This window comes from Salmo salar, chromosome ssa02 (assembly GCF_905237065.1).
Source record: "Salmo salar chromosome ssa02, Ssal_v3.1, whole genome shotgun sequence".
NCBI classification, from domain to species: domain Eukaryota; kingdom Metazoa; phylum Chordata; class Actinopteri; order Salmoniformes; family Salmonidae; genus Salmo; species Salmo salar.
In genome coordinates, this window is record NC_059443.1 from 42,371,125 (window position 1) to 42,398,031 (window position 26,907).

General features: G+C 43.5%; 2 protein-coding genes across 3 annotated transcripts in view; one reads left to right on the forward strand and one right to left on the reverse strand.

Annotated features, from left to right (window-relative positions):
* Window positions 1–7,251: 7,251 nt before the first annotated feature.
* On the reverse strand, window positions 7,252–8,947 carry nr0b2 (nuclear receptor subfamily 0 group B member 2; the record flags this gene model as incomplete). The annotated part of the gene is given in 2 exon segments (NM_001140650.2): window positions 7,252–8,011; window positions 8,335–8,947. Coding segments are annotated over 2 exon segments (771 nt in total). The 3' UTR covers window positions 7,252–7,769.
* A 9,898-nt stretch (window positions 8,948–18,845) lies between these two features.
* The window catches only part of LOC106583495 (zinc finger protein 407), a 174,645-nt gene continuing 166,583 nt past the window's right edge, over window positions 18,846–26,907 (forward strand). The window contains exons 1-2 of one of the 2 annotated variants that reach the window (XM_014167742.2): window positions 18,846–18,940; window positions 21,664–25,297. In XM_014167742.2, coding sequence (XP_014023217.2) covers window positions 21,745–25,297 — 3,553 coding nt within the window. In that variant the 5' untranslated portion in view covers window positions 18,846–18,940; window positions 21,664–21,744. The remainder of the gene's footprint in view (window positions 18,941–21,663; window positions 25,298–26,907) is intronic. The other variant, XM_014167750.2, reaches the window with a different exon arrangement.

Here is a 26,907-nt window from a genome sequence, read left to right on the forward strand (position 1 = left end):
TCCCCTTGCCTGTTTATGCCAACTTGCTACTGTTTTAATTCAACTCCGTTGATCAAAAATATATGATAATATAGTTAAGTCTAATAGAGTATGGATTCGGTATGCACATTAACTTGATCTGTGCATATGATTTCCATTGACACCAATGCTTGAGTTAAACGCAGATCTCAAGGATGGATTCAGTCCATTGGGTGTTCAATTACTTTATGCTGCTTATGTTTACACAGATGTATTATTGGGGAACACTAGGGATTTTGTGTTTTTGATGTTGGGTTGGGCTCTAATTTGTCATTTGATCAATTTATGTTAATGTCAGCTATGCAGCAGGAGGAGGGGGGAAAGATCTAATGTAGTCTACTACATTTAAAAAAAGCTTGTACTGGTAATTTATTGTCAAGCTTTCAGTTTTTCCTTCCCATGTAATGTGTTAACGGGCATCGCTGTATATTTCAACACTAACTGCTCCTACACTCTAGTTTTGCCTGCTCTCCCTGTCACAGCAACATGTTTGTGCAACGTTGTTGGGCTACTTTATCAGCACCTCTCTTTCTCCCCGTCTCTCAAATTACTGTCAGCCCCACCCCCCCACCCCGGTCAGTGTGTTGTCAGTCTATTTCCGCCCTCAGCGAAAAAGGAGGAACTCGTTTGACTGGTTCTGACAAAAGGATATCAAATCCTGCTGTCTGTCCTGAGTAGTTCATCGCCGAGGGGAGCACTACGAAAACCTGCTTTTGAGAATTTCTGTGTCCCGATGCTCTGTTGAGATTCATTTCTGTTTTCCCTGGCTTCGCCCCCCTCTGTATTCCAGTTCTACCTGTGTGAGGCATCATGAAATTGTAGTTTCACAATTAACACCTCACACCCGGTCACATGACATTATACGTACCTTCTCTAAACCGAATGGCACAGAATGTCTCTTCTTTTGGATGTTGACATGCATGGTGACATTTCAATAAAGACAAATGGTGACATATTTCAATAAGCATTCAACAAGCCCATGTTTGTAGTGGATAACAGATTTGTGTCTATCTTGATTCATGTGTGCATGATTGTTAGGAAGAATTAAATTGTGTTAACATCAACCGAATGCAGGCTACAGCCAAACCCTTCTTGCCCTGGTGTCAGTTTAAATGACCACCACAGGAGGGAGCAGCGTACCACAATAACTGAAAATTGTTGCCCTGCTCCAGCTTAAAGGGGAAATGCACTTGCTGATCTGGCCTTGTTTTTGGCTTGCTCCTCAAGAGGTGGTGGCGGCCGTGACCCAAGCCAAACGCGAGTTGGTATGGGTGTTTCTCGGGTCTGTCCTTGCTACACCGAGACACACCTATCTGTCAGAACCTTGCCCGTAGCCATTTCTCCCCACGCAATCGCAAACAAACCTCCTGCAGGTTGAGTTTAATAAATACAGCCATATGAATGGTGAGGTGCCGGAGGAAGCTTTGGATAGGTTAGTAGCTTACAGGGTAATATGAGAAGAATGCAATTGCTGAATTTAGGTTGATATTCTAAACTAAGTGTTTTGATAACTTTCAACTGTATGAACAGGTCCATGTAGAATAACAACCCTTTACATAATACCATAGAAGCAGTGTTCTAATATAAGTGTGCATCTTTCGTTGTCATTCCCAGCCAATACAGGTACTGTGCCTATCGACAATTTTGTCTGGTGGTAATGGGGCTATCTTGGCAAGCATGTCGGAGTGGTCATACCTTCCTGTGTGGTATCCTATGTACAACAGGAATTTCCTGATCCTGGTGCAGAACACACAGGGTTTCTCCATCCCCATATTGACTGATACCATTAAATTTCATAAAAACAAGACAATTAAAAGTTGTGTCTAGTAAAATGTTTATGCCAGGTCTCGCCCGTACATGCATGTCAAATCCTCTTGGAAGTCTCCATGTGCTGGCTCCATAGATGTTTCTGTGAACACATACACACACACAGTCACTTCTATTACCAATGTGTTGAGAAATGTAATGTTTTTAATTGTATATAACTGCCTTCATTTTGATGGACCCCAGAAAGAGTAGCTGCTGCTTTGGCAGGAACTAATGGAGATCCATAATAAATATAAATACAAAATGACAGTTAGGATAGGTAATATCTTGACAACACAGTGCAACGCAATATTAGGAAGGTGTTCCTAATGTTTGGCACTGTATATATTATTATTTGTATTATTGTTTCATTCACTCCTCTTTTTGACCTGCACTGTTGTAATTACATCTGCCACCCTGTGCATGTGACTAATAAACGCATCTAATCTATAAAACATTATTTTTTTTAAAGAGGTGAGGCTGGAGGTGAGGTCTTTATCAGAGGTCCTGGGTTCGAGCTTCGGTTTGAGCCGAATCAGGAGGAAGTGGTACTCGCTAAGCAGGCAGCGTGACGTCCTTTCTTTTGACGCCAAACCCACCACTGGTGTGCGTGGCCAAAGAGCTCTATTTTCAGGTAAAACAACAAATGTAAATGTCTGGAGTTTGCAAACGACATTGGAACCTGTGCCATGCTCAGACTACATGAAAATAGAGCTCCATAGCCATGCACACCAGTGGTGGATTTGGCATTGAAAGAAAGATGCATATGCAGAAAATAACCCCATTCCTACTGTAAAATATGGTGGTGGATCTTCAATGTTTTTTGGGCTATTTTGCTTCCACTGGTCCTGGGTCTCTAAGGTCAAAAATAACCCCAAGCACACATCAAAATTCACAAGGAAATGGTTAATTGACCACCAAATCAACATTTGGCAATGGCCATCTCAGTGTCCGGACTTGAACCCCATTGAAAACCTGTGGTTTGAATTGAAGAGGGCAGTCCATAAGCACAGACGAGGATATCAAGGTTCTGGAAAGATTCTGTATGGGGGAATGAGCAATTTCAAGCTCTCTGTTTTTCAGGGTGAAATCTGAACTTGAGATCCACAAGTGGGATTGCATGGAAATACCACTGACCCAGTGAAGCTAAGATCTTTTCTGAGTCTGGGGTGATTTTACGTCTAGGGCTCAGGAAGCTACATGAACTTAACTTTGTATAAAATCATACTTTGATGTCAATGAAATAGTTGATTTTGTATCATAGGATTTGGGCCTCAGTGTGTAAAATTACACTGAACAAAAATAAAAATGCAACATGTAAAGTGTTGGTCCCATGTTTCATGAGCTGAAATAAAAGATCTCAAAATGTTCCATACTGACAAAAAGCTTATTAAATGTTTTGCAGAAATTTGCTTACATCCTGTTAGGGAGCATTTCTCCTTTGCCGAGATAATCCATCCACCTGACAGGTTTGGCATGTCAAGAAGCTTATTACAGCATGATCATTACACAGGTGCACCTTGTGCCGGGGATAATAAAAAGCCACCCTAAAATGTGCAGTTTTGTCAGACAACACGATGTCACAGATGTCTCAAGTTTTGAGGGAGTGTGCAATTGGCATGCTGACTGCAGGAATGTCCACCAGAGCTGTTGCCAGAGAAACGAATGCCAATTTATCTACCATTTTATAGAATTTAGCAGTAAGTCCAACTGGCTTCACAACCGCAGACCCCATGTAACCACACCAGCCCAGGACCTCCACATCCCGCTTCTTCACCTGCGGGATGGTCTGAGACACCTGAAAACTGTGGATTTGCACAACTGAAGAATTTCTGCACAAACTTGTCAGAAACCGTCTCATGGAAGCTCATCTGCATGCTCGTCGTTCTCACCAGGGTCTTGACCTGACTGCAGTTTGGCGTCGTAACTGACTTCAGTGGGCAAATGCTCACTTTCGATGGCCAATGGCACACTGGAGAAGTGTGCTCTTCATGGATGAATCTCGGTTTGAACTGTACCGGGCAGATGACAGACAGTGTGTGTATAGCATTGTGTGGGCGAGCGGTTTGCTGATGTCAACATTGTGAACAGAGTGCCCCATGGTGGCTGTGGGGTTATGGTATGGGCAGACATAAGCTACGGACATCGAACACAATTGCATTTTAAGCGAGGCCAATTTGAATGTACAGAGATACCATGACGAGATCCTGAGGTCTAATGTCGTGCCATTAATTTGCCACCATCACCTCACGTTTCAGCATACAATATTAAGCAACCTCTCACAACCATTGAAGAGGAGTGGGACAACATTCCACAATCAACAGCCTGATCATCTCTATGTGAAAGAGATGTGTCACGCTGCATGAGGCAAATGGTGATCACACCAGATACGGACTGGTTTTCAAATCCACACCCCTACTTTTTTTTTTTTTATGCATCTGTGACCAACAGATGTATATCTATATTCCCAGTCATGTGAAATCCATACATTAGGGCCTAATGAATTCATTTCAATTGACTGATTTCCTTATCTGAACTGTAACTCAGTCAAATCTTTGAAATTGTTGCATGTTGCGTTTATATTTTTGTTCAGTTTATATTGTGGAAAACCTTGTAGTACTTCATAACCTCAATAATGCTCAGGTTTTAATAGTCAAAAGTTACCTGGAGTCCATACCATTTGCACCAGGAGAAATCTGCAGGCCTAAATCCAAAATGAATGAGTGATGCTGCCAATCTTTCCCATTCATTTGGAAATGTGGCCTTCTGAACACATTGAGCAGGATCCACACAATGGATGGCATGAACATCAGACTTAAATAAGTAAGGTTTGAAATATGTCACTGCCAACCAGCCAAGTGTTACATCTGCTCCTGCCACGCCCTCTACTTCTCGTCCTGTGTCTCCCTAACCTGCGCCACTCCCCCAGTGCTCTCTGTCTCTGTGTGTACATGATTATGTGAGCGGAGACAGGTGTGCTGGAGGCGGATCAGATCCCCACCAGCTGCAACCAGTTCCATAATCAAGGACTCTAGGAATACTCAGCCCTGCCACTTCAACACTGCCAGTTTGTAGCCTCTGTTCAGTCAGTCTGTGTTTGTTCCTGCATAGAGCTTGTTATCCTGTTGTGCCTGTTTCTCCCTAGTCTGACGCTGCTTTTCTCTCTGCTACAGTTCTGTCCGCTCTGACTGGTCCCTGTCTCCAGTCCCTCGTCTCGTCAGTCCTGCTTTCCTGCTCTGGACCCCCTTCCCCCCCGCTTTTCAATAAACACCTTAGTTATCTTATCCCTGTCTCCTCGTCTGAGATTGCACTTGGGTTCACCTGCTCCGCGTAACATCAAGAGCTGTCGAAATTACAGCTGTGATAAGTCCATAAAGCACAATGCATTTATGGGGTTTGTGTTTAGCCAGTTGAGTTTGCATTGGTCAAAGCAAGAGAGTAAGCTCACGTGCCAACCTTTAATTAGAAAACATCAGGGGGCTGTAGAGAGAGACATGTGGTACAACTACACTCAGAGAGCACAGAAAGATCATGGCCGGGGATACATTTCACATACTGTGCTTCTGATGGAGCTACTGATCAGCACTGCTCTTCTTTGGACTGATCCTACATGGGACTTTGGGTATAGTGGAACACCCAATATCGCTCCAGTGTGGGAGGTAAGGTCAGCCTGCCATGTGCCACTTTGCATGCCAACGGTGATTGTTCCTCAACTAAGTGGCTGTTCCACAGAGCTGGATCTCAGAGTGTTATTGAAGTGGACTCCTACGGGAAGATCAATGTTGAAAATACAGAAAGAGCAGAGAGACTGAGTAGGGCCTGGCTGCGCTCTGGTTGTTCATAATATCAAAGCTGAGGATGCTGGATGCTACATCGGTCAACATTACCCTACGGAATATGGCCCAAAATATGGGGATGGTCTGGTTTTTCTCTCTGTCGTTTTGATCTCTTCATCGACACGAGCGCAGATCTACAGGCTCTCCCGACCTTCCTTGACTTCACCCGAACATTCTCAGACCAAAGTCGCCTCTCTGTGATGTCAATCAGTTGCATAGGGCTCTGTGTGGGACTGACCTTAATGGTTGTCATAGTTGGTGTTTACACCAAAATGAGGGACCTCCTAAAAGCAGAGGTTTCTTCAGGCATGGAGGCGACAGAGCACCAAGTCTTGGGCTGATGTCCTGCTCTTCCTCACTCTGAGTTCTCTCTTAAAGATGCCATGTTTTCCACTGTCAATGAATTGATTGTGTAAGTCCTTTACTGATTGTATTACTTTTACTGTTAGCTACATTAAATGATGTTAGGAAGATTTGAACATGCATGTATTATATATATTTTCTATATTTTCTGGAGACATATCCCTAGGCTCCAAAGCCTTTTTCTTGGTTTGCGACATAAGGTTTTGCTTTTGTGAATTGCTCTGTAAAAATGTCTGTACTAATTTGTAAGTACAAAGGAATAAAATCATGTAGAATGTATCTTTGAGATCTGATAGATCTGTCTTTATTGCAGCATAAATAAACACTCTGTACTGTTTATTCAAAGAGCAGTAAGAGACTTATTTTTCGGTAACACTGTACTTAAATACAAAAAAGGTCAGAATAATTTTTTAAATATTTTATCACACATTTTCACCTTTATTTTTGTTGTTGTTGTGAAAAGTTGTTCACGTGTCCAGTCTACGGAAACTAAATTACAACCTAATGTTAGACGGTGACGCTCTACATATGTAGAGATTGTATTCTTTATTTAGATATATAGAACACTGTGACATTTCGTTCAAGCCCGACCTTGGCTTCATTAGACTGAAAATATTATTCCTCATATCTTATTGGTATGATAAGGGGAGCTTAGTGACTGTTATTGACTGTTGAGACAGTCTCTATGCAGTTCCGTTGAGGCTGTCTCTCGTTGCTTCGGTGAGCCACTCGTGAGAGGAGGGAGGCAGCAAGATGACGGTACAGGGCACCCAGCTGGTAAACCACCTTCCAAACTGCCCTCTGTACCGGTGAGGTAATACAGATAAAGCTTACTGTTCAAACACAATACGAATCAACAGGAACTGGAGCAGGAAGTTGTAAACTTGAGGAGTACTCTCACACTACTGTGATAACCTTGTCTATGTACATCACTGATGCTCCACTCATTCCCAATTCCCAACACAGATTCACTCTAACCTAATGGTTAGGGGGAAGAATGTGGGCTGTTGAATTCTACACATTTTTCCAGTGCTCTGCATATTAGTAGTTACTTTAGAAGAGATATGTTTAAATTGAGCTTGAAGAGCTCCTTGAATGGCAATGCCTGCTGTAATATAGACCTCTTGAACAAGGACGTTTAATCTACTTTGGCTTGGCTAATGCTGTTAGTATTCTTGCCTCACAAACCATATTCCAAATTGTAAAGACATAACACAGTAATTGTATAAAAATATATTTATAAAAAAATATTCTGGAGGCAGTCCCAGAAATGATTTACATTACTCATGCAAACGTTACACAAAACAAACAATGTATCTCAACAGTATTCTGCACAATATCCATGGTTTTAAGGAATGTGTATTGTAGACCATAGTGTAGCCTGTCTGATATAACCAGTAAAATGTCTGTTATAACTACCAGCCATTGTGACCTCAATTTTCTACCAAAAATGTTGCTAATATACAGTAAATGTTGCTCATTCATAGTTGGATGTAAACAATAGCAAACTGTTCTCATATTTTCGATAAAAAAAAATATTTTCCAATTTGGTCAGACATGAAAACCTAACAGGGATAGTGTTACTGTGAATAAAGAATATACATGTATTTTGTTTCCCCTTATGACGAGCACTTATTTGTCAATCTCTTCACCACATGACCAGACACTTCAACTAAGTCCTGGGGACTCAATATCCCTCACAGCGGGAAATGATATCAGGTCTCTGTACATCAGCTCTACAGTAAGCTACCTACTGAAGAGCATATCGACCAGGAAGTCCAGTAGATCTGCTTGGCCAATGACAGGACGGAAGAAGAGCTCGGTGATGAGGTTGGGTGTGATGGTCTTGAGCGTGGAGGCCGCGAGCAGGATGCCAGCGAAGCGGCCTAGGTCCGCGGGGTGGAGCGGTTGGACCACCTCCCTCAGAGCATGCTGAGCCTCCTGCTGTAAGTCCTCCACGAATTGAGCTGCCTTCAGGTCTTTCACATCTGTTGAGGAGGACAGAAATGTATCATGAGTGGACAAGCTATATTTTATGCAGTTGTTCAGTGCAGTACTTTTCAGTTGTATATGACATTGCAATTGATTTTTTGTAACCCTACTGATCAGCTGGATTCACTGAAGTTATTTTATGTTTTGTTGCGTTGAGTCGACATTGTGGACAAGCCCTTAACAAGTCTTATTTAAGGTTTGAATTCTGTATGTAGGGAGGTTTATTCGATTATCAAGCAGCGGTGGGGAGGTAAAATCCCTACCGAACAAGCACTTCCATTGACTGGTTGATATATTGAAGCTTTAAGGCAAACCTTACCTGGGTTAAATATCATGGTGCCCTTGAGGTATGCGTACTCCTTTGGACTTAAATCCAGACTCCAGAACTTTTTGAGGCATGACTTGAGTTTGTTCACACCAGTCAAGGTGGGCTGCTCTCTTTCCATCTCTGAGCTCTCTTGAGAATTCAAGAGGATTCTTTTCAGCATGCTATCGGCAGGGGTGTCGATGATGTCAAAGTTCATGCCTTCCTGGGCCAGACCCAAAATAAAGAGTGGCACCCAGCAACTTTGGAGGAGCGATAGTTGATCGTTCAGTGGGAGTTGGTTGAAAGCAGGTAAGTTCTTCATAAAGTGAATTGTTTTCACCAGTACTCCCGATGCCCCTTGGCAAATGTCTGCTGGACTTTTCAAGCACACTGTCCGTCGCATCTCACAGTTGCATCTACGAGGCATTAAGTTGTAGTTCAGGTTGTTGTGGCTTGACTTGTAATTTTCTCGATTGAGGATGTTGTAAAGGATAGCATTTGACTGCCTATCATAATCTGTACATTGACATACGTTATCCATTTTGATGAGATACAGAACAAACTCTCAAAAATAAAATGAAAAGCTGAAATACATTCAAATGCTCTTGTCCTACCAAGACAGGCTCTTGTTGAGGTTGTGTGTGGTGGTGCAGATGCCTTGCACCATGCTTCTATTTATAAGGCCAACCCACTGAGCTAAACTTGTGCACCTTGACCTGTCAATACTCCCTCGGTGAAAAACAAAGTGCCTCTAAAGAGCAGACAACTCGACTGACGGCGTCCCCTAAAGAGCAGATAAGGTTTTCTCAATGAAAACCAATGGAAAGACCATATCCATATTGGGCGGGGTGAGCCTAATCTGTGTGACTGTCATTACCCCAGGCTGTACCAAGCTACCAAGGACTGTGGGAGTACTCAACTGTATATAGCTCCGCTCATTGCCAGCTCACACCTACGTTGAACACGGGCCAATGTAAACAGGTAAGGGAGCACTGACCTGTCAGCTAAGTCCTTGAGCAATGTACCCAACCTTAACTTTTTATTTTACTAAGTTTAGTTCAGACTTACAAAGAGCTAAATATTCCTAAACCAATAGGCCTGCATAACCGAATGGATTTCTAGGATAAAAATGATGTTACATTACATCTTACATTGAACAAAAGCTTAAAATGTTGTTTTGTACAATGCCAGACGGAATTAGTGAAGGAAAATAATAGTGAAACATGTTGTAATTCAGTGTGGATTTGGTAGCTACAGCCCTTCTGCCCTAAACTCTGATCCCAGACATGTGTCCCCACCATATATTCCACACTGACTCAGAAGCCTGTCTCATCAATAATGTGTTTTCTGGGCAAATCTGGCCAGCAGACTTCTCGATACCCAGACCCAAATTAATACCAGACCCCGACCAAACCAATACACAACCTTTGGCGACACACACCAGGAACCAAACTCTCGAGACTGAAACCCAGACCAAGTGTATCGAGAACCTGACAAGCCCAAGACCAGTTCAAATGTGGAAAAACAAGATCCAGAACGAGACGCAGAGCAAGACCAATCTGAAGGCATCCCATCCAGCTTCCACAAAAAGCACGGTGCCCTGACTGTAACGGTTGTCGTCTGGAATGGAGGACCAAAACGCAGCAGGAATGTGGATGCTCGTCTTGTATTTATTTGAAAATAAAGTGAACACCAAAATAACAAAAAAAACGAAGAACTCACGAACAACAAAACAGTCTTGTCAGGCTCACACACGCAAAACAAGAAACAACCTCCCACAAATCACAAACAAACACACCCTAATATATAGGACTCTCAATCAAAGGCAACTAGACAACCCCTGCCTCCAATTGAGAGTCCACACCCCAATTAACTAAACATAGAAACAGACTAACTAGAAAGAACATAGAAAAAGACTAACATAGAGCAGTGACCAAAAAACCCGGAAATAATAAATCAAACACCCTACTACATAAACCATCACCTCGAAACACATAAACAAAATACCCTCTGCCACGTCCTGACCAAACTACAATAGCAAATAATCTTTATACTGGTCAGGACGTGACAGTACCCCCCTAAAGGTGCAGACCCCGGATGCACCTCATAAATAAAAAATAAAAAAATAAAAAAAAATCCCCCTAAACTAAAGGGAGGGAAGGGAGGGTGGCTGTGCTACCCCCCCCCGGATACTCTGGACCGCACACTCAAGACTGCACACTATTGCCGAACTCTCGAGGCTGGGCTGACGCACTGGAAGCCTGATGCGTGGTACTGGATGTGCCAGTCTGGGATCACGCACCTCAGGGCTAGTGCAGGGAGCGGGAACAGGCCCGAGTCGGACTGGGTTGATGCACTAGAAGCCTGATGCGTGGTGCTGGTACTGGAGGTATCAGCCTGGGAACACGCACCTCAGGGCTAGTGCAGGGAGCGGGAACAGGCCGAGTCGGACTGGGTTGACGCACTAGAAGCCTGATGCGTGGTGCTGGTACTGGAGGTATCAGCCTGGGAACACGCACCTCAGGGCTAGTGCGGGGAGCGGGAACAGGACGAGTCGGACTGGGCTGACGCACTGGACCGTAGAGGCGTACTGGCGGTCTCGAGCGCAGAACTGGCATCGCTCTAACTGGCTGGATGCCCACTTCCTCCTGGCAAAATGCAGGGCGCTGGTATTGCGCGTACCGGCCTAAAAATACTTGGCCTCGCCACAGTACACATTACCCTGAAGCACGGGACCTGTCCATTCACTGGTTGCCCAGAAAAGGTACGGGGATTTGGCCTGGGGCTCAAACCTCGCCCAGCCAAACTACCCATGTGCCCCCGCCAATTTTTTTTTTATTGGGGCTGCCTCTCGGGCTTAAACGCCAGTCGTGTTCCCCGGTAGCGTTCCCGGTCCTCACCAGACTTCCTCCATGGGCCCTCTCCGGCCAGAATCTGCTCCCACGTCCATTTCTCCCGCCAGTCCATATTGAATTCCCCTTGCTCCTTACTCCGCTGCTTTGTCCATTTGTGGTGGGAGGTTCTGTCACGGTTGGCGTCTGGAATGGAGGACCAAAACGCAGCAGGAATGTGGATGCTCATCTTGTATTTATTTGAAAATAAAGTGAACACCAAAATAACAAAAAAAAAACTAAGAACTCACGAACAACAAAACAGTCTTGTCATGCTCACACACGCAAAACAAGAAACAACCTCCCACAAATCACAAACAAACACACCCTAATATATAGGACTCTCAATCAAAGGCAACTAGACAACCCCTGCCTCCAATTGAGAGTCCACACCCCAATTAACTAAACATAGAAACAGACTAACTAGAAAGAACATAGAAATAGACTAACATAGAGCAGTGACCAAAAAACCCGGAAATAATAAATCAAACACCCTACTACATAAACCATCACCCCGAAACACATAAACAAAATACCCTCTGCCACGTCCTGACCAAACTACAATAGCAAATAATCTTTATACTGGTCAGGACATGACACTGACACGTTTGTGTCGCGTCACTACTTTTAGTCACATAACTCTGACAAGAGATATCTTGACCACATGAGTTGAGAGACAAACTATGATCTGGGACCATGAACTGAGATCCCGATCTAGACCTGAACATTGATGCTGGGACCCAGACCCAGTGAAAAGACCACAACCACACTTATCGTACGTGGCATTGTGTGATCTCAAGACCAAGACAACAAGATCCCGTCTCTGGTTTCAACTAACTCAACCACTTAAGGTATGTAAATATATTTAAAGAGCTTTGCAAAATAAAAAACAGAATTATTTGACTCTCTGAACTTAAATAATCAAGTGATCGATTTTATACATGTCATTGAAAAACTCCATGCCATGATTTAATTAATTAGTGAAAAAACACAAATGTGAAAAATTGGTGAATATGGTTTGTTATCTTTGTCGTGCCTAGCACAGAGGTCTGAACCAGATAAGCTGATTACTTTATTAGTCTGATAAATTAACAGTATGTGAGCATGTGTCATACAGTCCATTTGGAAATTATTCAGACCCCTTGAATATTTCCAAATTTTGTTACGTTACAGCCTTATTCTAAAATTGATTAAATTGTTTTTTCCTCATCAATCTACACACAATACCCCATAATGACAAAGCAAAAACAGATTTTTAGAAATGTTTGCATATGTATTAAAAATTCAAAACCCTTTACTCAGTACTTTGTTGAAGAATCTTTGGTAGCGATTACAGCCACAAGTTTTATTGGGTATGACACTACAAGCTTGGCACACCTGTATTTGGGGAGTTTCTCCTATTCTTCTCTGCAGATCCTCTCAAGCTCTGTCAGGTTGGACGGGGAGCGTCGCTGCACATCTATTTTCAGGTCTCTCCAGAGATGTTCGATCGGGTTGAAGTCCGGGCTTTGGCTGACCACTCAAGGACATTCAGAGACTTGTCCCAAAGCCACTCCTGCATTGTCTTGGCTATGTGCTTAGGGTTGTTGTCCTGTTGGAAGGTGAACCATTGCCCCAGTCTCAGGTCTTGAGCGCTCTGGAACAGGTTTCATAAAGGATCTCTCTGTACATTGCTCTGTTCATCTTTCCCTCGATCCTGACTAGTCTCCTTTTCCCTGCCGCTGAAAAACATTCCCACAACATGATGTTGCCACCACCGTGATTCACCGTAGGGATGGTGCCAGATTTCCACCCGACATGATGCAGTGCTTTAGTTCCAAACTTCTTCCATTTAAGAATGATGTCGGACACTGTGTTTTGTGGACCTTCAATGCTGACATTTTTTTGGTACCCTTCCCCAGATCTGTGCCTTGACACAATCCTGTCTCGGAGCTCATCGGACAATTCCTTCGACCTCATGGCTTGGTTTTTGCTCAGACATGCACTGTCAACTGTGGGACCTTATATAGACAGGTGTGTGCCTTTACAAATCATGTTCAATCAATTGAATTTACCACAGGTGGACTCCAATCAAGTTGTAGAAACAACTCAAGTAATATAAACGAAAAAGATGATGCACATGAGCTCAAATTTTGAGTCTCATAGAAAAGGGTCTGAACACTTATGTAAATAAGGTATTTCTGTTTTTTATTTTGAATAAATAAGCAACCATTTCTAAGAACCTTTTTTTCACTTTGTCATTATGGGGTATTGTGTGTAGGTAAAAAATGTAATCCATTTTAGAATAAGGCTGTAATGTAAAAAAAAAAAAATTAGGAAAAAGACAAGGGTTCTGAATACTTTCCAAATACACTGCATGTGTTTGGGTAAGGAGGCGTAGTAGGGGAACACTATTGCTTCAACCACAACACTATTGCTTCAATATCTTTTATACTTTTTATAATATTTTATCAAGCTAGAGTCTCTGATACATTGTTTCAACTGTCAAATACTGTTTCATAGCTATCAAAATATCTAAATCAGAGATTTCCTGCTGAAAGGAGTCAAGGTCAAGGTCATGAGCTGAACGACTGCAATAAAGAGATTGCAGGTACAGGTCGCCGATGGCATCACCAGTCCCCTGAATGCTTGCATGACTTCCACTTTTAGTCACATCATTCTGACATGAGATGGTACCCATTGGTGTATTTTGAGTAGTTTATCCTAACAGATGAAAAAACATCACCATGCTACGTCTGTGGGATATGAGGGTTATGAAGAACTATTCTACCGGTGTACTGTCGTCTCCTAGGGCTCTTTTGTAATGTATCTGTATTCTCACGGGCCTAACTAGCTAGTTTAACAAAAACATGGGGATATTTTACCAGATACATTCTCTACAGGGAAATAGTCAGACATGCAGGTCTCCACTTCCCAGGGCAAGCATCCAGGTATTGTAACTTGTGAGGCATGCTGGCAGTTGTAAATGCCTTTGATAAGGCTTGTTTTTTTATTGAGGTGAGGAGCAGTCTGAGACGGGCACGGAGGACAGACGCTTATCACCGCAGAGATAGTAAAAAATAAAAATAAATCAAACACTGTCCTTCATTCTGGAAGAATGTCGTAAGGGCTGCATTCTTCGATCTTTGGAGAACAAGACCCCTAAAGTGCTACATTTGCTCTGAGGCATATGACACAATGGCCATCGCTGTCACCTGCGGAATGTCCTTGCAACAAGTTGTTGACATGCTTCATTGCTCTCACACTGCTTTTAATACACCCCAGCCAATGTCTAACGCCTCTACTTTCAGCGTGTTACACTGTTTATACTGTGTTGGAAAAACAAACATCTGATAGTAACAGCAATCATTACTGGAACGTTTTCTAGTGAGGAAGTTTATTGCGCAGTTCAACCAAGAATTCAATTATGAACTTACTATACAACTGTAATTATCGTGGTATATTTCTTTGTCATATTCAATTTCCCCTGAACAATATCCCTTATTAAGCAAAGGGATAGATAGGAGAGATGCTGCAGGTTACTCTCTGCTACCAGGGTCATTGAGTTCTAGAGCGGGAAATACCATCCTGTCTGACTCTGTGTGTGATGGGCACAACTCTTATTGGCCTTGATCTACTGTGCATGTCACAAAGGTTCACATGAGTCAACGTTCGTATGGGCACCAGACCCGGTCGGTGACATCGCCTCCTCGTGACAGCATGTCGAACTCCCAACACGGCACGCTCTCTAGTTATCTGAAGGATCTTGTCCATGGACTTGGTGCGCCCTCAAACGTGTACAGTAGGCCAATATCAAATCAAATCACATTTTATTTGTCACATGCGCCAAATACAACAGGTGTAGACCTTACCAACAATACAGTTTTAAGACAATAGAGTTACTAAATAAAAATAAAAAAAGGAACACAATAAAATAACAATAATTAGGATATATACAGGGGGCACTGGTACCATATCAATGTAAACAGGAATCAACAGCAGTGTAAAAACAAAGGGGGGGGGGGGTTGGGCCTAGACTTGTCGCTCTGGTACCGCTTGCCGTGCCGTAGCAGAGAGAACTGTCTATGACTTGGGTAACTGGAGTCTTTTGGGCCTCCCTCTGACACCGCCTAGTGTCAGTATGTCTATTCGTAGATCATGACGCTTGCCAAAAGGATGTGATTTTCATTGCTTTACTGATTGGATGTCTACTCTTTTTTTTAGCTTTTTCTTATTTTCACTATTAATTCAGTTTTATGGGAAAATACAAATATTTGTTTTAATTCCTTAAGAGTTTGCTGTAGTTTTGGAGACTTATATGTTGCCACCATTTTATTTCTCCAACTCTATTTAAATTTGATCTGTATTCTAAACTCTTACTGAAGGGTTCTGAATTCAAAGTTGAGTGACCCTTGTGAAGAGCACATTTCATCAGCCCAATGATCTATACTTTTCAGGCTGAAGTGGATTTGTGTCACTTGGTGTCAGCACCCAGAAGCCACCTATATTTCTCATTTTATTGTCTCCAATTCCAAAATACTGCCATAAAAGCAGAGTTCAAGGCCAAGGAGAGGCCTTCCTCTTTGTCGTCTCCAGGTTGCTGAACTGTGATAACCTACAGGTATTCTACGATAGTTGTGTCTACAGCAAGACAGTAGTAACAAGGAACTCAGAAAGAGATTGATTTTCACTGCATTGCATGACATATGTTGTTACGTTTTATACAGAGCCTCCTTAAGGAAAATAAGGTTATGATTCATGGATTCAAATAACCTTATGGATTATTAGAAATATGCCAATCTGTAATAGTTGTTATTATTATACAGTAAGCAACCTGTTGTTTTAAAGTCTACGTTGGAGGGACAAAACCTGTAAAATATGACCATCTCATCAAGACTGCTCAGGGTTCTGGGTAGGGAATTTGGGTGCAGCATAAAAGCCTAAGTGGGGTCCTCTTCTCATCTCAATTTCTGCACTGATCTAAAACACCTGGACATTTGATCGCAAATCAGCTGGTGGCCCCTTCAGTATAAAGGAATGAGAAATGACGAGACGACACAACCCTGGTAGCAGTACTGCACACCATCCATACTGTATCTAATCCAGGCAAATACCTAAATGCAGATATTATGGGTTCTGTTATATTACATGTATTACTAACCATGGGAACATTTTAGCGCCCTCTAGTGTTATTCTAGGAGAAGCATGGTCAGCCTTTCAAGCAGTGTTTTTTAAAATTATTATTTGCAATGGGTTTACATCAAAATGTATATCAAGACGTCGTTGTTAAAAATCCATAACCATTTGCTACTTTCTACTTGCAATTATATCATGCTTCTTTGAGATAACTAATCAAAAGGACCAAAGAGCAAATGCTAGTTTGTTGCGTGAAATCTATTTATTGATGATGACCAGGCATCCTGCAAGGAAGACGGGCAGAGTTTCAGTCAGTGTCCAGCATAGCCAACCCTTCCTCTCTTAGTAAAGACAGCTAGGTACAAATGACTAATGAGCGTAATGAAAAAATGGAGATGGGGGCTGCGTTTCTAACCATCCATGTCATATAATGTTGACTGTGATGAATTAAGCAAAATTACTGGGAAAGTAAACGGTGTACTCAATGCACGGGCATCATTTATCATCTCCTGACCTGATAGACTACCGTATCAATTAAGGCACATGCATTAATCAATTTTCAAACTTCACCAACGAACAGGGATGTCACATGGCTACGGTGATTAATCACTGACCAATGTTAATTGATACATTGTGTGTCTGTCTGGAGTGATGCTCCCACTTGTGGGCTGTATACAATTGCCAATGAAACAGAGCAGTGGAATACAGGGACAGTGCAAAAGAAGTCTAGGGTCGAAGGTGAGTTACAGTGAGAAATAGTGCATGTTTGAGATCAACAACATTGCAGTCAGACCGTCCAGAATCACTGATCTACAAATCACCTTGCGTCCCAAATCTACTCACTATGAGATTGGGATTCTGCCTTCCTTGCCTTGCTGGAACTGAGCCCCTGATCACAGGTGTGATCATTTGATACCTGTTGTTGAGCATCTCAATTGTCTAAAAAGTAGGCTAGTTTCCTGTCTGCCATCTAATTTCTTTCATCTGCAATTATGTGTAAGAATGTAGGCCTACAAGTGAAAGCCTGGTTATCAGCCTCCATATTTCACCCAGGCTATCATGTCTTTGAGGGCCGATTTTCGAGCTCCCAGTTGTTTTGAATCTTGGTCAGTGCTATCTGTTATCCTTGGGATGTTCCCACCATAATGCCGCGTTCAAGTCCTAGTCGGAACTAGGAAACTCTGAAAAAGTTATACACGTGCTGCGTTCAACGAATCAGCAAGTCAGACATTTCTGAATTTCCTAGTTCCGACTAGCTTATGAACGCGGCATTAAACCCCAATCCATCATCTTTCCTTTTTTTTAATCGCAAAAAAACTCCAGGATAAATACAAGAGGTATACAAACAGACAATGATAACACATGCTAGGCTAGGGGGTACAACAAACTACAGATTATACAAAGATGAAAATATACAAACCTATTGATTGTTTTAACAGCTTTCTTATTAGAATAATGTAGAATGTTCTTACTGTACTGCTTGAATTCCTTATAGAAAAGAAGGAAGAGTGTTTTTTTATTCGTGAATTTACATTTATGAATATGACATTTTGCCATTAGCACAATTAGATTTGAGGTAAAATTGTTTTTCTTTATCCTTATTATAGTTAAGGAAACCGAGCAGCACATTCTCCCATAAAAAAAGAATATTAACAATTATAAAACTATCAATATCTTGCCATAATTTCTTTACATGTAGACAATGCCAAAATAAATGCTAAACTCTTTCTGGATGCTCAACACAAAAAGTACAGTGAATGTTAATGTATTATTTGAGTTTCTTCAGGTAATCATTTTCAGGGTAATACTTATGGATCATTCTGAAAGAGACCTCATTGACCTTGTTAACGAGCAGGTATTTGTGCGGTAATAACCATACTTTCCCCCAATATATATTATTGACAAATGTATTCCAGTAACTTGTGACATAAGGAATGGATACAATATCCCTTTGAAATAAAGCAGGTATAGATCTGTTGTTCTGAGTAAGCAAGGAGAAACATATTTTCCCTATTGGAGAGTCAACAGGATCAAGCGAGGGTAGGTCAAGAAGGTGAGGTCTGGTTACACCTCTAAACAACATGAGAGTTCCAGATGGAATAGCATCAAAGACTATGGCGAACTCTGTAGGTGTAGCCGGGATATTGTAAGGAGATAAAACAAATTACTCATAATTGAGTAACAATCCTTCAGCATTAAAAAGTTGACTCACAAGCAGGATATGATTATTAAACCAGTTCTTAAAAAATAAAGACTGGGTTCTGTACAAAATATCCTTATTGTTCCAAATTAAATACATATGCGGGAAAAATGGTTTATATATTAATGACCACGCTAAGAAGTATTGTCTATGAACAGCAGATACTTTTGTAGGAATCTTATCAATGTTATTGTTACAAAGTAACTTAAAATTGAAGCCACCAAACGGGAGAAGATATAATGACGGATGAAATTCCAAAATGAAGCGTCCATCATCTTTCTAAAGCGGAACTTTCCGAGTTGTCCTGAACACGGCATCAGCTTGCTAGAGTGACGTATGGTACGTGCTACGGTACGCCACTTGTGACCAAGGGGGAAAAGCGCGGACATTGAGAATACTGGGGAAATTGTAGGTAAGCTGTTAAAACTACCATCATATGGATTACTTAAATACGGTTCTGTAATTCCTAAAGCATTATGGATATTTACAATTTATGTACGGCAACTGTTTAGCTTACAAACACCTGTATTTCAAAGGTCGACATTAGCTTCCTTTTTGGGCCTCTGTGCTGCCGTCGTTTTTAGAGCATAAGAGCAAACAAGTCCCACCTCTATGCCGTTATCTGATAGGACTGGCTTCACGTAACTTAAATTACTGGCTCTTCTGTATTTTCATGAATATTTTGAACATATCGGAATTGGATTGATGGTTGACACAAATAGGAACCAGTCGAAATCAAAAAGCTACATCCAAACCGAGTTTGACGCTAATTTCCCAAAAGTCGATTATTACTTGATACCCTTGTTCTTAAATGATTAGAAATACGTTTGGAAGGATGACCCATAAATTGAGAAGTTTTGCCGCACCTAAGGTTACTTTAGCTAATTTTGGCAGCACTCTGGCATTGGTAGCAACTAGCCAGTGTGATAGCCGACCAGGAGTGTCGTCAAGTTAGCTGACGTTAGTCATTTTGCTGCCAATTTAGATGCAGACCGTCGACATTAACTATCTCGTACATGCATAACCACCAGACCAACCATGCTAGCTAGTTAGACCCGCGTGGCTGTAACTGGCTAACGCAAGCTAATGCTAAGCTAGTTAACTAAGGAGCTACTAGGTAGGAAAGCTGGACTCCCAGTTGCAAGAGCCTAGCTCTGCTTAACATTCCGCTGTCCAGGGTAACGTGGAGAAAGGGACTGAAAAACGAGTCTTCAGCAGGAAAATAAAGTTTGAATTCGTGTAGTAATATGTGAAATGTACCTGGTTGGCTGTCAAGTGATAAACACAGTTCGTCAGATAAATGTACTCCCTGACTGATTAAACATGCCCTTAATGATTCTACTTTAGTACGGTATTTACGGTATTTTCTCACTCCAGTAACCACCTGACTTTCGTCAAGTCTTTAAATTACACTGAACAAAAATATAAACACAATGTTAATTGCTGGTCCCATGTTTCATGAGTTGAAATAAAACATCCCAGAAATGTTCCATATGCACAAAAAGCTTATTTCTCTGAAATGTTGTGGACAGATATGTTTGTGTCCCTGTTGGTGAGCATTTTATCCTTAGTCAAGATAATCCATCCATTTGACAGGTGTGGCATATCACAAGCTGATTAAACAGCATGATCATTACATAGGCGCACCATGTGAAGGGGACAATAACAGGCCACTCTAAATTGAGCAGTTTTGTCACAAAACAATGCCACAGATGTCTCAAGTTGAGAGAGTGCAATTGGCATACTGACTTCAGGAATGTCCACCAGAGCTGTTGCCAAATAATTACATGTTAATTTCTCTACCATAAGCCACCTCCAACATTGTTTTAGAGAATTTGGTAGTATGTCCAACCGACGTCAACCGCAGACCATGTGTAACCACGCCAGCCCAGGTCCTCCACATCTGGTTTCTTCACCTGTGGAATTGGTGGGTGCAGAGGAGTATTTATGTCTGTAATATAGCTCTTTTTTGGGGAAAAACTAATTCTGATTGTCTGGGTCTGGCGCCCAGTGGGTGGGCCTATGCCCAACCATGGCTGCGGCTCTGCCCAGTCATGTGAAATCCATAGATTAGGGCCTAATTTATTTATTTCTATTCACTTATTTCCTTATATGAATTGTAACTCGGCAAAATCTTAGAAATTGTTGCATGTTGTGTTTATATTTTTGTTTAGTATTCATACCATGTAATCTCTCATCAATTTGGACACTATCTTGAGATAAATCAATACTTTGAAGACGTGTCCTGGCAAGGCATGCGAGAGGGTGGCTAGACTGGCTACTGGAACAGGTGAGAAGAGGTGCAGGTCAGGTTTAGTTAATTTCGATTTTTTTTTAAATAAATCATTGCCTACTTTTAAACCAAACTTGACCACGCATATAATTCATTTGACGTAGTATCTAAAATTTTGAGGAGAGTAGTCATACAATTTGATGGGGAACAAAAATGAGTTAATGTAATGTCAAGGTGGGGCGAAGTCCCATGTAATTGGGAATTATATTTTTGGCATCAGGTTGAAAAAGATATTGCATAGCAATGAGATTTTGATCAAAATTCACACAAGTGATTGGCACCACATCCAGAGAGATGGTGCCTAAATGTAGACTACAGTAGATATTTCACTCTCCCTTCTAGTGACCTATCTTAGCCGGCTAAGTTATTTTTAGGAGACTCGTCTGTGTCAACCATCAGCTGTACAAAGTCTATTGTAGAATGTTTATAAATTAGGTATCTTTTGAAGTTAAATAGATTTAAAAGGGAGAGGTAAATAGAATCTAGGCCTAATTAATTGTAACCTATTTCAATCTATGCTACTGACCACTCACTGTCTTTCCCTGGGGTTTAGCTTCTTTTTTTATCTAGATTTAGTTATTTGATCACATGCAAATATCCAACATCAACCACCTTATCATTGAACAGTTTCATTCTTAAAGCACTAGATGGCGACCGATAGCTACATTTGGCCTACTTCATTTTTATACATGCAGAATGATCTCTGAGTAGCCTACTCCAGCTATACAATTTGAAACACCGTTTTGTTATATGAAACAGTATTGTTATGTGATTATTATTTTGTTCAGCTAATTTCACAGTCAATTATATGAGGCTTGCCCATCTTAAATGTTACTTTACAGGAACAGGATCATAACTTCATTGATTGCTGGACCTGAGTCCAATTTCCTCTTCTCATGTAAAGGCATCAGGAGGTGTCTAACATGGACAGAGAATTAAGGTCAGGGAAGGAAATTAATGAGGACAAGGTGCCTCATCATGGTGACACAGGAAGTGTCTCCACAGAGGAAATGGAGAGTGGAGGAATTCCTTCCCTAGCAAAGAGGCCCAGACTTGATGATGTCACAGCTGACAGCACAGGAGAGATTGAGGAGGACACCGGCAGTGAGGTGGCTGATGGGAAGGAGTCAGACCAGCCCCCTCGAGCTGAGGTGAACATTACCCCGGAGACATGTTACGGCTGTGCCTGTCCCATCTGTGGCTTTGTGGCCAAAACTCCAACTTCCTTGAAGATTCACTCCAAGAGGAAGCACACCGGTAGAGGAAAGACCAGGGGTGTGAGCTCAGCTGAGGTACTTGTTGAAATAGATGGCGCCACAACCGGAGCAACAGCACGGAGTTCAAATTACAAGACAGGTGGAGACACTGAGGGGAAAGTGAGCAGCAGTGAGAGACAGCAGGATGCCACAGAGAGTCAAGGCACAGAGGCAGGAGGTTCTGAGGGGGAGGTGACTACAATAATAGCCAAAGAGGAAATTGCTGAGAAACAAGGGACAGGGAGAGATACTTTTGACAGGAAGGTGACTCCAATAGCTACGGAGGAGATTGCAGAGGAGGAGCAAGAAAAGAACCCCGGTAAGAAGATGGTAGGTAAACGGGGCCCCAAGCCAAAGACTATACATGCTTGCAGCTACTGTGGTCACGAGTTTAAGGACAAGCCGAGCCTAGATACACACATCAAGAGACGCCACACCAAGGAGATGAATCACTTCTGTGAATTCTGCTTGTACGCCTGTGTGGCAAAGTGCGACTACGAAAAGCACTGTCTTAGTAACAAGCACAACAAACGAGTCGCGGAAAGCAGGGAATCCTCTGGCCTCTCGTCACCCATGGACAAGAAGACAGCCGAACAGGCTCAAATCTTTGCCTCCACGACGACTCAGACCCGGGCGTCCAAGCGTGCGCTCGGTGCCAGGTTCCAGCTGCAGTGCGGGAGTTGCGAATTCAGGGTCAGCAACTCTGCTTTGCTGGAGAGCCACGCTCGGCTAAAGCACCATGGCGAGCATCGCTTCCTCTGTAACGTCTGCCACTACTACACCGCTACATCCGAGTGGATGGACACACATGTGTCCTCGGAGAGCCACCAGCGTGTGGCTGAGGAGAAAAACGCAGGGTCCTCCTTTGAGGACTGCGTTGAGAAGGTGAGCATAGATGCGGTCGGTGACGACATGCTAACAGATGACGTGGCAGTAGGGGTCATCGGACATGATGGAGAGCTGCACCCTGATGTTAATGAGGAAGCTGTTGAGGCTGCGAAAGCTGTGTTGGAGAACATGGAAGAGCACATGGATGAGAGAATCCCTCCCAAGAGGAGGAGAGGCAGACCAAAGGGGCCCGCTGCAACTACATGTGAATACTGTGGACTTCTCGCCTCCAATAGTACCAATCTAAACGTGCATATTCGTCGTAAGCACAGCCGGCAGTACAGCTACACGTGCAGGCTTTGTTCTTACAACTGTGTGACGAAAGGCGACATGGACCGCCACTGTGTCACAAAGAAGCACCTTAAACGCATGGATGATGCTAGCAGCGATGGCCAAGTGGACCTGGATACATCAGTGCAGCTTGTGAGTACAGAGTCAGCCTCTCAGGCCAGCGAGGGTGAGGCTTTACATCAGAATAGTCCAGTCAGTGGAGGGTCCAAAGGAGAGGGGGGGGCCACAGACAAAGAAGGGGAGCTGTCGCAAGACGACGACAAAGCACAAGTGAGCAGCCCGAAAAAGAGCAAGTACGACTTGGTCAACTCCTGCAGCCACTGCAAGTTCGTAGCTCATTCGATTCCCTCCCTTGACCTCCACGTGAAGAGGAGACACACCCGGGACTTTGAGTTTGTGTGCCTGGCGTGCAGCTACTATGCCGTCACGCGTCGAGAGATGTCTCGCCACGCCTCCACGGACAAGCATAAGCAGAAGAGTGAGGTCTACCTAGAGAACCTGGAGAGCTTTGTGGAGAAAGACCTGGCGCAGCCGGAGGAGGAGGCCACGGAGCTGGGTAACAGAGCTGACCCTGATGCTGACAACAATGCTCGCACTGAGGATCCTTCCCCCTCAGTGCCCCCTGACACAGACATGGAGCAGCCCACTAACACAGACACAACTACAGACCAGCCTAACATTATAGACACAGACCAACCCACAGACACAGATACAGACCAACCCACAGACCAGCCCAACAACATAGACACAGACCAGCCCAACAACACAGACACAGACCAGCCCCATATCATCGATGCAGAGCAACCCACAGACACAGATGCAGACCAACCTACAGACACAGACCAGCCCAACGACACAGACAAGGACCAGCCCCCTTGCACTGATACAGACCAACCCACTAACACAGATACAGACCAATCCAAAGACATAGACCAGCCCAACATCACTGACATAGACCAGCCCAACATCACAGACACAGACCAGACCCCTATCACCGATACAGAGCAACCCACAGACACAGCTACAGACCAGCCCACAGACACCGAGCATGTTACCACTAACCCCACACAGACTTCTGATGTTTTGAGCAACGAGCATGCAGCCCCAATAGTGGAAGGTAGTGGCACTGTTGTTGAGGAAATCACGGAGATCCAGGTGGCTGGTGAGGCGTCCGGTGGTGGCTCGGAACAAACCAGCAACGAAGCCCCAGGTACAATTGAGCCTCAGGAAGCACCAGCAGAAATCACCATAACACCACCAGAGGAAGGCCAGAAGGAAGGGGCTGAGCCCGAGGCGGAGCCAGAGCCAGTCTGTTCCGACGACGACATTGAGATGGCAGATGAGGAACCTGACATCTCTTCCCCAGAGAAACAGCTCACCAGGGCGCTGCCGTTCGACGCTTGCATCGTACCTCTCAAGTCCTTGACTGAAGCCGAGCTGGCTCTGCATGAAGAACGGATGGCTCACTCTGTTGAGGGCCACTCTGGCCCGGCTGTAAGTGGCCTGGCCGGGGCGGGCAGTTTTCAGAAGATCAAAAGAACCAAACATGTAGGGGTCTCAGGTCTGTCCAAGGGGTTAACTCCCAACCCCCGCATACGCTGCGAGGACTGTGGCTTCATGGCGGACGGCATGAGCGGCCTCAATGTGCACATCTCCATGAAGCACCCGTCCAAGGAGAAGCACTTCCACTGCATGCTGTGCGGCAAGTCCTTCTACACGGAGAGCAACCTGCACCAGCACCTGACCAGCGCCGCTCACCTGCGCAACGAGCAGGCCAGCATCGAGGAGCTTCCAGAGGGCGGTGCCACCTTCAAGTGCGTGAAGTGCACGGACCCGTTCGAGACGGAGCAGGAGCTGTTCGTGCACATCAAGGAGAAGCACGAGGAGCTGTTGCGCGAGGTCAACAAGTACGTCCTGGAGGACACGGAGCAGATCAACCGCGAACGCGAGGAGAACCAGGGCAGCGTGTGCAAGCACTGCGGCAAGGTGTGCAAGAGCAGCAACTCCATGGCCTTCCTGGCGCACATCCGCACACACACAGGTACGTTGTCTCCCAAAACACATATTTGAAAACCTTCACTGCTATTGTTTTTTTGAATGATACATACTTAGGTTTTTTTAATGAGTTATTATGTTGTCATTGATAACTGCATCGCTCATATTCATAGGTGTTATTATACAGTGTATACCCTACTTAGAATTTATCAGCAGTGTCAATCATTGCATGCGTTGGACATCAGGTTTTGAGATACTGGGGTCTAGCCTATATAGCGGTATCAGGGCCAGGCCAGGTATCAGAGGAGAGGCATGGTTCATGTAGTGGTGTGAGCTTAGGCAACGCGTTGGAGAAAAGGAGAAGGTAAAGACTGAGCTGCAGGAGGAGAGATGCTAATGGACCACGGATTAGGATTCCCTGTGCACCGCCTGGTCAAAGACATTTGCGACTCATAATTGATGTGTCCATTACCAAGACTCAGTTGTAATTATAGTCAATAAGTCTCTGTAAATGTGTTAAAGCTTAGGCTAAAAGCATTGGAGACCCAAAGAGAGGTGGGCTAATAATTTAAAATAATCAATGCAGGCGTATTCAAAGCCCTTAATTTCCCTTGTGTGTGTTTGTATGTGTAACTTTGTGTGTGTGTGTGTGTGTGTGTGTGTGTGTGTGTGTGTCAGCCTACATGGTGAGCTGATTATCCTCAATCCATTAAGATTTATCTTGTCATTTATAATGCAAATCAGGGTTCGGCTGGTCGGGTCTATGACTGGGGAATGTCCGGCGGGTTAAGAATAGAGGGCTCTCCATTACTCTTCCTTGACCATGTGTATTAATTGCTTTTAAAATCAACTTAATGTAGGAATGAGAAGTGAGGGCGCCATCAATAAATGCCCTTCTCTGCTTCCTCCGGTCCGGCCCCCTTTCAGCCCAAACTTTAATGGGATTTTAATTGGAGTACAGGCAGAGCTCTATGGTCGTTCTGGGTGGATTATGTGTCTGAGGTTGTGTGTGTGTGTGTCTGTGTCTCTCTCTGTGTGTGTGGAGTGACTGACTAATGGCCGAGGAGTGTTAAGATGTGTGGACCGTCTCGGAGAGTTGACGGAGAGGTTGCCAGTAGCAAAGTCAATGAGAGTGCTGCCACGACGCACTATGGTAGCCTGGTCATGTGGGTCAGAATACTCACATACTCAGGCTGCTGCTGCATTCTCTTAGTGTGTGCCCTCACCCATCACTGAGACGACATGATTAGGCCTACTTCTGTTTGTGATGACCTCTCAACTTCTAATATAGGGGAAGAGTCACCGTGGTCTCACCATTGCAAACTGGTTCAGGTTGGCAAATGGTTTGTTTTGCTGGGGTACGTCCTACTATTGATTGATTCCGCAAAATAAAAGCATACGAGCAGAGCAACTAACTGTCTTTACTTTGGCATTCCCCTCATGTCTCTATGGCTCAACAAAACCACACTTTGTGGTTACGTGGTATGGGGAGACATACTGTACAGTAAGACTGAATTGAAATTCTGTTTGTTGTACAGTCGAGTAGTCTCAAAGGACAGACAACGTGAATAAGAGAAGGATTATGAGGCCCAATGATCAACATTTTGATGTATCCTTTGTGTGGTATTTGTTGAATCTGTAATATCCGTTTATGAG